This window comes from Oncorhynchus tshawytscha, linkage group LG24 (genome assembly GCF_018296145.1).
Source record: "Oncorhynchus tshawytscha isolate Ot180627B linkage group LG24, Otsh_v2.0, whole genome shotgun sequence".
NCBI classification, from domain to species: Eukaryota; Metazoa; Chordata; class Actinopteri; order Salmoniformes; family Salmonidae; genus Oncorhynchus; species Oncorhynchus tshawytscha.
The window spans coordinates 29,092,629-29,104,998 of record NC_056452.1 but is presented as its reverse complement, the minus strand read 5'-3'; the positions used below and the strand labels follow the sequence as shown (position 1 = coordinate 29,104,998).

General features: G+C 40.5%; 1 protein-coding gene across 1 annotated transcript in view; it reads right to left on the bottom strand.

The window, feature by feature from the left end:
- Positions 1–4,971: 4,971 nt before the first annotated feature.
- Positions 4,972–12,370, bottom strand: part of cfl1l (cofilin 1 (non-muscle), like) — an 8,163-nt gene continuing 764 nt past the window's right edge. Inside the window, exons 3-6 of the mRNA XM_024386331.2 lie at positions 9,683–9,841; positions 9,031–9,170; positions 8,567–8,643; positions 4,972–5,763 (exon numbers count right to left, since the gene is read on the bottom strand). Of these exons, the coding sequence (XP_024242099.2) occupies positions 5,648–5,763; positions 8,567–8,643; positions 9,031–9,170; positions 9,683–9,841 (492 nt within the window). The 3' untranslated portion in view covers positions 4,972–5,647. The remainder of the gene's footprint in view (positions 5,764–8,566; positions 8,644–9,030; positions 9,171–9,682; positions 9,842–12,370) is intronic.

The following is a 12,370-nucleotide window of genomic DNA, read 5'->3' as shown; positions in this document are numbered from 1 at the left end:
TGTTCAATATGTTCCCCACAATATGTTCAATATGTTCCCCACAATATGTTCAATATATTCAATATATTCCCCACAATATGTTCAATATATTCCCCACAATATGTTCAATATATTCCCCACAATATGTTCAATATATTCCCCACAATATGTTCAATATATTCCCCCACAATATGTTCAATATTTTCCCCCACAATATGTTCAATATGTTCCCCCACAATATGTTCAATATATTCAATATGTTCCCCCACAATATGTTCAATATGTTCAATATGTTCAATATGTTCAATATATTCCCCCACAATATGTTCAATATGTTGTTGGGGAATAATCAGAATTAGTTGGTAACATAGGTAAGATGTTTTATATCATATGTTTGTAAGTTACTTCTCATCAGAATGTTATTTTTGTATAATACTGTGGCGGGGTTGCAGTATCTGTTCTATGTCAAGACCAAGTTGCTTGGGCCGGAGAGAGGGGAGAGGTCAAGCGTGTATCTCTTGACTCCACAATGTCTGTGTGCCAGTCAGTGTGTCTCTGTGATCTTTTCAAGATAGGATGGATTTGATATATGCCTGTTGACATGGAGGATTGGTTTATGGTTCTGAGTTTGAGAGAAGAGCATAGTTTGGGAGACAAAGCTGAACGATAAATTATGCCTATGCTGTCTGGCTATGTGTGTGTCTTTGCTATTAAAGGATCTCAGTTGCAATGTGTGAGGGACTCTCAGAGAATTCATTGATAGACACTGAATTGATCTGAGAGTCACAGGGTTGTGATAGAGCTCATATAATTAAAGATGGACTTTGATAACTAACTCCGACTTGTGTGTGGTTTGCTCTCATGATTTGGTAAATAGAGGAAATTTCCACGACAATGTTCCAACACAATATGTTCCCCCACAATATGTTCAATATGTTCAATATGTTCAATATGTTCAATATGTTCCCCCACAATATGTTCAATATGTTCAATATGTTCAATATGTTCCCCACAATATGTTCAATATTTTCCCACAAAATGTGTTCAATATGTTCCCCCACAATATATTCAATATGTTCAATATATTCCCCCACAATATGTTCAATATGTTCAATATGTTCAATATGTTCCCCCACAATATGTTCAATATGTTCAATATGTTCAATATGTTCCCCACAATATGTTCAATATTTTCCCACAAAATGTGTTCAATATGTTCCCCCACAATATATTCAATATGTTCAATATATTCCCCCACAATATTTTCAATATGTTCCCCCACAATATGTTCCAACACAATATGTTCAATATGTTCCCCCACAGTATGTTCAATATGTTCCAACACAATATGTTCAATATGTTCCCCCACAATATGTTCCAACACAATATGTTCAATGTGTTCAATATGTTCAATATGTTCCCCCACAATATGTTCCAACACAATATGTTCAATATGTTCAATATGTTCAATATTTTCCCCACAATATGTTCAATATGTTCCCACACAAAATGTTCAATATGTTCAATATGTTCAATATGTTCAATATGTTCAATATGTTCCCACACAATATGTTCAATATGTTCAATATGTTCAATATGTTCAATATGTTCAATATGTTCCCACACAATATGTTCAATATGTTCAATATGTTCAATATGTTCAATATGTTCCCACACAATATGTTCAATATGTTCAATATATTCAATATGTTCCCACACAATATGTTCAATATGTTCAATATGTTCAATATGTTCAATATGTTCAATATGTTCAATATGTTCAATATGTTCCCACACAATATGTTCAATATGTTCAATATGTTCAATATGTTCAATATGTTCAATATGTTCCAACACAATATGTTCAATATGTTCAATATGTTCCCCCACAATATGTTCCCACACAAAATGCTCAATATGTTCCCCCACAATATTTTCAATATGTTCCCCCACAATATGTTCAATATGTTCCCACAGAATATGTTCAATATGTTCCTCCATAATATATTCAATATGTTCAATATATTCCCCCACAATATGTTCAATATGTTCAATATGTTCCCCCACAATATGTTCAATATGTTCAATATGTTCAATATGTTCCCCCACAATATATTCAATATGTTCAATATGTTCCCCCACAATATGTTCAATATTTTCCCACAAAATGTGTTCAATATGTTCCCCACAATATGTTCAATATGTTCAATATGTTCCCCACAATATGTTCAATATTTTCCCCACAATAAATATGTTCCCCACAATATGTTCAATATATTCAATATATTCCCCACAATATGTTCAATATATTCCCCACAATATGTTCAATATATTCCCCTCAATATTTTCAATATGTTCCCCACAATATGTTCAATATGTTCAATATGTTCCCCCACAATATGTTCAATATTTTCCCACACAATGTGTTCAATATGTTCCCCCACAATATGTTCAATATGTTCCCCCACAATATGTTCAATATATTCAATATGTTCCCCCACAATATGTTCAATATTTTCCCACAAAATGTGTTCAATATGTTTCCCCATGTTCAATATGTTCAATATGTTCAATATGTTCCCCCACAATATGTTCAATATATTCCCCCACAATATTTTCAATATGTTCCCCCACAATATGTTCAATATGTTCCCCCACAATATGTTCAATATTTTCCCACACAATGTGTTCAATATGTTCCCCCACAATATGTTCAATATGTTCCCACACAATATGTTCAATATGTTCCCCCACAATATGTTCAATGTGTTCCCCACAATATGTTCAATATGTTCAATATGTTCCCCACAATATGTTCAATATGTTCAATATGTTCCCCCACAATATGTTCAATATGTTCAATATGTTCAATATGTTCAATATGTTCCAACACAATATGTTCAATATGTTCAATATGTTCAATATGTTCCCCCACAATATGTTCAATATGTTCCCACACAAAATGTTCAATATGTTCCCACACAATATATTCATGACCGAGGTATTGGTAGAGTATAATCATATAGTTTAAAACCTCTTATGGCTGCGATCCCCATACAGGGACCAACATTTCAGAGTGACAACTAAAAATACAACGTCGTAACATTAAACATTCTTGAAAATGCAAGTGTCTTACATCCTTCAAAAGATTAGGATCTTGGTAATCAAACTAAGTTTTCCAATTTAAAATAGCTATTACAGAGAACAAATACCATGCTTTTGTTTGAGAAGAGCAATCAACAACAAAAACATTTTCCGCCATGACAGTTTTTACACATTCACATCTGAAGGTAAAATTATGACTTACATTCTGATATCTTGCTTTTATTTCTCTTCCTGAGGGTCCCAGTGATCAAAAGAAGTGCCGTTTTCTTTGATGAAATCCATTTTTATAGCCTAAATCGAAACATTTTGTAACCCGTTTGTGCCGTGAATTCCATCTCTATCAATTTTTTTACGGTGCATTCGACGTAATTACACACCGTATACAATCGTTTATCTAGTCATGGTTGGTTTCAGTGCATTCCTCTGGATGTTTGCAACACAGCCAAACCTCATTGTTTTTTTGCGGAGGGTATTGACGTGAAGTGAACTGATTTGAGGACAACGAGCAATGAGTACCTTGCACACCAATAATTTTAGCGAAGCTTAATTGATTGACTGTATTTCTGCCCAATGACCACTGATCTTCTTGAAATCTAGCTGGGTAGATAGCCAATGAGCTGAGGTAAACGCCAGTATGTAATGGTTTTGGGTTGGACCACCATTCCTTGTTTGTAATCGCACACGTAAGGAACTCCATTCTCGTCTTGACTATCAGAGAAGTTGCTGTGACGCTTGTTACGCACAGCAGTATTTTGGAAAGTTGTATTTTCAACGATTTCAATCCCATAGAAAATTTGTGGGAAGAACTGAAAAGCGTGTGCGAGCAAGAAGGCCTACAAACCTGACTCAGTTACATCAGCTCTGTCAGGAGGAATGGGCCAAAATTCACTCAACTTATTGTGGGAAGATTGTGGAAGTCTACCTGAAATATTTGACCCAAGTTAAACAATTTAAAGGCAATGCTTTCAAATACTAATTGAGTGTATGTAAACTTCTGACCCACTGGGAATGTGATGAATAAAATGAAATCTGAAATATATCATTCTCTCTACTAGTATTCTGACATTTCACATTCTTAAAATAAAGTGGTGATCCTAAGACAGGGCATTTTTACTATGTATTTTACTATGTATTTGGCTAAGGTGTATGTAAACTTCCGACTTCAACTCTACTGACGTGTACAGTAGGCTGTGTGTGACGTTTTAAATGTATTTCAGTCCTTGACTAATAATGTTCTGTACTATGTATCATGTCAGGTTGCATGTGGACCCCAAGAAGAGTAGCTGATGCTTTGGCAGGAGGGGGGCTGCGGTCTGTATTGACCCCGTTCTGGGTCTGGACCCGGTCCGCGGTGCACCAGTTGCGTATGGAGGGCCTAGACGATATCCAAAAAACAAACAATACACTGAATTCATACATTTTCAGTAATTTAGATTGTAAACACAATACCACAACACATTTTTTCCAATTTGGGAGGTAAACTCACTAGTATTCAATAATTTGGAAGTATTTTGGATGGAATCAAGATATTAGAATGTACTAAAGGCCACCAAAATTGAGCTTGTTCACTATCTCTGGGTACCCTGGTTTGACCTATGTGGCTGACTACTCCATGTGCTCGTGGAAAACACTGTATTTTCATACAATAAAGTGTTCTGTGTTCCCGAGGAGCTTCTCTATAACATGGAATACAAAGTACAACACCAGAACCAACAGACCAGGCTTAACTTGCCCTGTTGGCCCCAGACAGTAAATTTAACTGTCAATCTCTGTGATATCAAATGGAATACTGCACAGACAGACAATCCAGGGGACCATACAGGAAATTTAACTGTCAATCTCTGTGATATTTAATGGAATACTGCACAGACAGACAGACAGACCATACAGGAAATTCACTTTCTCTTTATTATGAAGTGGTGGAGCTTCTGTCATCAACATTCTGCAGAGGTATCTTCCTTTTTTTTAACAATATATTTCATGAAATTTTCAACAAAACATCAGCAAACATGGAAGGTATATGAATAATATGATTGAAATCACATCAGATGATTGGTCTGGAACAGAGTCAACAGACACAGGATACCAACAAACACAAAAATCCCATTCAAGGATGATACTAAGATCCCAAGCTACAAGAAAATGTATTTTAATTTGTATAAATCATGAAGCAGTTATGTCTGGAAAAAGTATTTATCAACTACATGAGTAGCCATTTTATTACCAATCTGTCATTGAACAAGGGAGGTTTTTTTAATAAAGACCAAATCAATTACAATACTCTGTTGATGGACAGTTCAATTGGACACACAGGAAGTGGGCTGCTTTTACACTGGTGTTTTGACCAGACCTGTGTTCAAACACTATTCGAACTCAAATACTTGATTGAACTTGTTGCAACGGAAGTAATAGAAAAGTCCCAAACGTAAAAATAAAAAAAATAAAAAAATAAAAAGCCCACCTGGCAGGCTTAAGCAAACGCTGAAAGTATCTGAAGGGTTTTCGAATAGTATTTGAACCCAGGTCTGGTTTTGATTCCATGTTGTACGGCGGCGTCAGGACCTCAGACCTCTTTCCCCTCCAGTTTTTTAACGACTCCTCTCCCTCCCAGTTTATCGATGAAGACGGAGCTGTCTTTGGCGTCTGACATGTCGTTCACCTGCCACTCAAACTTCAGACCTGTGAAACACACGAGAACACAGCCAAGTAAGTCAATTTCTCTTTATTAAGGAATCCCACTCCTCACATATTTTAGTTTTATTGGAGATTAAAAATAGAGGAGAGTAGTGCTGAAATAGCAGTTGGTTTCGTAAACCCATGCTGCAGCGGTGTGTCTGTTCTGGAGGACCTGGCTTAGACTACTAGACTACCTCAGGCCACATGTCATTTCTGTGTCATTCATCAGGCTACTATCCACTAGAATCCGCACTGGAAACAATCACCCCGCCTCGGTTTTGGTAAAAAGATGACGGATGGGCCTGGAGAAATGTAATCCACTCAAATTCTGACCGTACGTGATATCAAAATGATAGTTTTATTCATGTTTTGAAGCTACACATGGTTTGTTTACATTTACGTTGTTGACAAACATTGGAGTAAATCAACTGTACTTTTTGGGTTCTGATGGGATACAACCAGTGGCATGTCCAGGGGGTGGCCCAGGGTGGGGTCCCCCTGAAACCTGATTGGCCACTCCAGTCCCCCCCACCCACAGAAATTTGAGATCTGATAGGTTGTCTCTAAATATATTGATAATTTTGACCAAGACATGTACCGACAGCAAGACTTATCAACCTCACCGTAGAGTGCCCCTCTGTCTTAATATGTGTGGCCTATGAATCTGTCGTTATTCTTTTTGGCCAGAGAGCATCAGATACATGGGCCGCAGATACTAAGATAGAGGGGCGCCATTTGCCTCGTTCGGATGCTTTCTCTAGTGAAATAGATTCAGCCTTTATTATGAAAACACAGATAGACACGAATGCGACGTTATTATAATTTTTTTGTAATTGTTTTGGGGGTGGAAGCTGCCAGGTCTCCCCTTGGCATCCATGAATACACACCACTTTATAGGCTGAGTGTCACTGTAGATGGTTTTTGTAATACATGTCCTTTTCCAATGAAATGACGGGTGCACAGAGCACTGTTGGGATGCCGGACTGTTGGGATGCCGGACTGTTGGGATGCCGGACTGTTGGGATGCCGGACTGTTGGGATGCCGGACTTGTGCAGGTAACCTACTTAACCTACTTTTGAAGTGATGCGTTTTTCACAATCAGATGAAAACATCATGACTGTTTGTGTTGACCCATTATGTCTTTACTATAAAGCCAATGTATTTTTACATTGGAGAAAAAAAACCCATAGAGACCCACAAATATCACAGTATAATTCGACCTCTGAATGGCACTTTCAAGTGAATTTACCGATTGCATACACTGTAACAAGACTTTTGGAATTGATTTAAAACAGGGAAATGGACCAAACCTAATCTGAAGCGTTTCATGTGTTGAACCATTATAATAATATAGAGAAGAAAAAAAATTCACCTTGCAACGATTAAGGTTCAAAATGTTCTGGACCCCCTGAACTGGGTCTGTACGCCACCTTGGCCATCCCATTCAAAATGTTCTGAACCCCCTGAACTGGGTCTGTACGCCACCTTGGCCATCCCATTCAAAATGTTCTGGACCCCCTGAACTGGGTCTGTACGCCACCTTGGCCATCCCATTCAAAATGTTCTGGACCCCCTGAACTGGGTCTGTACGCCACCTTGGCCATCCCATTCAAAATGTTCTGAACCCCCTGAACTGGGTCTGTACGCCACCTTGGCCATCCCATTCAAAATGTTCTGAACCCCCTGAACTGGGTCTGTACGCCACCTTGGCCATCCCATTCAAACTGTTCTGGACCCCCTGAACTGGGTCTGTACGCCACCTTGGCCATCCCATTCAAAATGTTCTGGACCCCCTGAACTGTTCTGGACCCCCCCCTGAACTGTTCTGGACCCCCTGAACTGGGTCTGGACCCCCTGAACTGGGTCTGTACGCCACCTTGGCCATCCCATTCAAAATGTTCTGAACCCCTGAACTGGGTCTGTACGCCACCTTGGCCATCCCATTCAAAATGTTCTGAACCCCTGAACTGGGTCTGTACGCCACCTTGGCCATCCCATTCAAAATGTTCTGGCCATCCCATTCAAAATGTTCCCCTGAACTGGGTCTGTACGCCACCTTGGCCATCCCATTCAAAATGTTCTGGACCCCCTGAACTGGGTCTGTACGCCACCTTGGCCATCCCATTCAAAATGTTCTGAACCCCTGAACTGGGTCTGTACGCCACCTTGGCCATCCCATTCAAAATGTTCTGGACCCCCTGAACTGGGTCTGTACGCCACCTTGGCCATCCCATTCAAAATGTTCTGAACCCCCTGAACTGGGTCTGTACGCCACCTTGGCCATCCCATTCAAAATGTTCTGAACCCCCTGAACTGGGTCTGTACACCACCTTGGCCATCCCCAAAATGTTCAAAATGTTCTGAACCGGGTCTGTACACCACCTTGGCCATCCCATTCAAAATGTTCTGAACCCCCTGAACTGGGTCTGTACGCCACCTTGGCCATCCCATTCAAAATGTTCTGAACCCCCTGAACTGGGTCTGTACACCACCTTGGCCAACCCGCTACTTTGAAAGACAGTTGAACTAAGGTCATGACGTATTTAGAAATGTATATTTTTCAAGAATCAATGTGTATAATGATTCATCTATAAATCCAAAAATAGATGTAGCAAACTGCCAATTCTAGCATGCAATAGGCGGCGTTTGAAAATGAGAGTATCTTATTGGACAAGTCCCTGCAATCTCTCCCTGTTTCAGTCCATTTTATTCCATGTATTACCTAATGAACCTATCTCCCCCTGATGCAGGAAAGGTGATTGGATGAAAGTGTTGAAACAGAACTGAGCCAACCCAAATTCTTACCTTGGAACTTTGCTTTAATGTATTGCTTTGAGCTGGCGTATTTCATCTTCTTTTTGATCGTTGAGTGTTCTGGAGCCCTGCGATTCAAACAGAAGAACACTACGTTTAGAATGTACTCCCAAACATTCTGCCTTGAGTCAATGTCCAAAACCTCTCTCTCACTCCCTCCACTCAAAATGGCTGACATGATAGTGTTATGTATGGTATACAGTGCATGTCCTTGTATTTCTATTTCCACCTATCACCTTCCTTGGGGCTGTCCTTGCTCTCCCAGGAACAGTCACAGGGTTATGGCCCAACCTACCACATGATGAAGACCAGGTCCTCTTTTGGGCTGTCCTTGCTCTCCCAGGAACAGTCATACAGGGTTATGGCCCAACCTACCACATGATGAAGACCAGGTCCTCTTTTGGGCTGTCCTTGCTCTCCCAGGAACAGTCATACAGGGTTATGGTCCAACCTACCACATGATGAAGACCAGGTCCTCTTTGGGGCTGTCCTTGCTCTCCCAGGAACAGTCGTACAGGGCATAACGGCAGTCCTCCGTTGGCATCATGTTGACAATCTTCCTGAATACGTCCTCCTCCCCGTTCAGATCCTTGACCTTAATTGATTGGTAATTGATTAATTAACTGCAATGATATAGTGGTTTTTTTCTCTAGATGCTCACGTTACAACCCCTAATAGCAATAAAAGTAAGAAAGCTTGGACATTGTGGTTCTCTGTATTTTAATGCATTAATATGACACTACATGATTCTATGGCAACCATGTTAGCTCCCAATTACATTATATTATAAAACGTTCAGAGTTTTTAAACAATGCTATGTGTAGGTGAATGTCTAGAATAAGAACAAGATAGCAAATGAGAGATTTAGTACACAACTCCTTAAATTCTTTCTTGGACCTTATTCTACATTTAAAAAAAATTGAGTAAGAAGCAAGGAGAGAGGATGCAAGGAATTGAGGAAATATAAATTAAGAAAAGCTTAGAATGCCTAACTATGCGGTCCTCTGGATCTGAGTTGGTAGAGCACGGTCCTGGGCAGTGGGTTCGATTCCCGGACCACCCATATGTAAAAACAAAATGTCTGCTAAATGACATGGCTCCTCTGACCTTCAGGCACTTGTCCTCGTCCACAACGATACATTTCCCGTCATCGCTGATCTTGAAGAGCACCAGCTTCAGCTGTTCCTGCTTGTCAGCCCCCTGGAGGCGAACTCTGATCTTGTCAAATGTGAGAACAACGTCATCGTGGACCGCTATTCCAGAGGCCTGGTCACAAAGGAGAGAAGGAGAAGAAGACAGCGGTCACAAAGGAGAGAAGGAGAAGACAGCGGTCACAAAGGAGAGAAGGAGAAGACAGCGGTCACAAAGGAGAGAAGGAGAAGACAGCGGTCACAAAGGAGAGAAGGAGAAGACAGCGGTCACAAAGGAGAGAAGGAGAAGACAGCGGTCACAAAGGAGAGAAGGAGAAGACAGCGGTCACAAAGGAGAGAAGGAGAAGACAGCGGTCACAAAGGAGAGAAGAAGACAGCGGTCACAGAAGGAGAAGACAACGGTCACAAAGGAGAAGACAACGGTCACAAAGGAGAAGACAACGGTCACAAAGGAGAAGACAACGGTCACAAAGGAGAAGACAACGGTCACAAAGGAGAAGACAACGGTCACAAAGGAGAAGACAACGGTCACAAAGGAGAAGACAACGGTCACAAAGGAGAAGACAACGGTCACAAAGGAGAGAGGAAGGGTCAGAGGAATGTGGATCTCCCGTTAGTCTACCGATCTCTCAGCGCACTGTTGATGTCTGACTGCCAACAAATGCCACTCGATTCTACATGAAAAAAAATGGGATTGCGCTGCTTCGCAAGTACTCTCAGCTGACTAACGCTATTGGTGTGTTGTAGCCTTAGGAAAACGGTGGAGGCTTCAGTCTGTCACATTCCAGACAGACTGGAACAAGTCAGCACTAGATTCTAAATGTGAACGTTGTCCTGAAGTTGGATTTGACAATGAGTATAATAGAATACATGGGGTATAGAGAGAGAGAGAGAGATACATACATGGGTGTATATATAGAGAGAGAGAGAGATACATACATGGGTGTATAGAGAGAGAGATACATACATGGGTGTATATATAGAGAGAGAGAGATACATACATGGGTGTATATACATGGGGTATAGAGAGAGAGAGAAATACATGGGGTATAGAGAGAGAGAGAGATACATACATGGGTGTATATATATACATAGGGAGAGAGAGAGAGATACATGGGGTATATATATAGAGAGAGAGAGAGATACATGGGGTATATAGAGAGAGAGAGATACATGGGGTATAGAGAGAGAGATACATACATGGGTGTATATATAGAGAGAGAGATACATACATGGGGTATATAGAGAGAGAGACATACATGGGGTATAGAGAGAGAGAGAGATACATGGGTCTATAGAGAGAGAGAGAGATACATGGGGTATAGAGAGAGAGAGAGAGATACATGGGGAGAGAGAGAAATACATGGGGTATAGAGAGAGAGAGAGATACATGGGGTATAGAGAGAGAGAGAGAGATACATGGGGTATAGAGAGAGAGAGAGAGAGAGAGATACATGGGGTATAGAGAGAGAGAGAGATACATGGGGTATAGAGAGAGAGAGAGATACATGGGGTATAGAGAGAGAGAGAGATACATGGGGTACAGAGAGAGAGAGAGATACATGGGGTATAGAGAGAGAGAGAGATACATGGGGTACAGAGAGAGAGAGAGATACATGGGGTATAGAGAGAGAGTGATACATGGGGTATAGAGAGAGAGATATACATGGGGTATAGAGAGAGAGTGATACATGGGGTATAGAGAGAGAGAGATACATGGGGTATAGAGAGAGAGAGATACATGGGGTATAGAGAGAGAGAGATACATGGGGTATAGAGAGAGAGAGATACATGGGGTATAGAGAGAGAGAGATACATGGGGTATAGAGAGAGAGAGATACATGGGGTATAGAGAGAGAGATACATGGGGTATAGAGAGAGAGATACATGGGGTATAGAGAGAGATACATGGGGTATAGAGAGAGAGAGAGAGATACATGGGGTAAAGACAGATGAAATAGACCTCATTCTGATATTTCAGTATACATGGGGTACAGACAGAGGAAATAGACCTCCTTTTAATATTTCAGTGTTTCATATGGTATCTCTCTATAGGAATTAGTTCCCTTGTGAATGTTCTATGCCTCTGTCAGCCACATTCCTGGAGACGGTGGGGAACAAGTCAGCACTAGTAGTATAGCCGCCCTGGCCAATCCTAAACACTCAGGAGGGAGCTGGTTATATAACCCTATGGCACCCTATTCCCTATATAGTGCACTACTTTAAACCAGAGCCCTATGTCACCCTATTCCCTATATAGTGCACTACTTTAGACCAGAACCCTATGTCACCCTATTCCCTATATAGTGCACTACTTTAGAACAGAACCCTATGTCACCCTATTCCCTATATAGTGCACTACTTTAGACCAGAACCCTATGGCACCCTATTCCCTATATAGTGCACTACTTTAGAACAGAACCCTATGGCACCCTATTCCCTATATAGTGCACTACTTTAAACCAGAGCCCTATGTCACCCTATTCCCTATATAGTGCACTACTTTAAACCAGAACCCTATGTCACCCTATTCCCTATATAGTGCACTACTTTAGAACAGAACCCTATGTCACCCTATTCCCTATATAGTGCACTACTTTAGACCAGAACCCTATGGGGCAATTCAAATGCAACCTAAAACAGT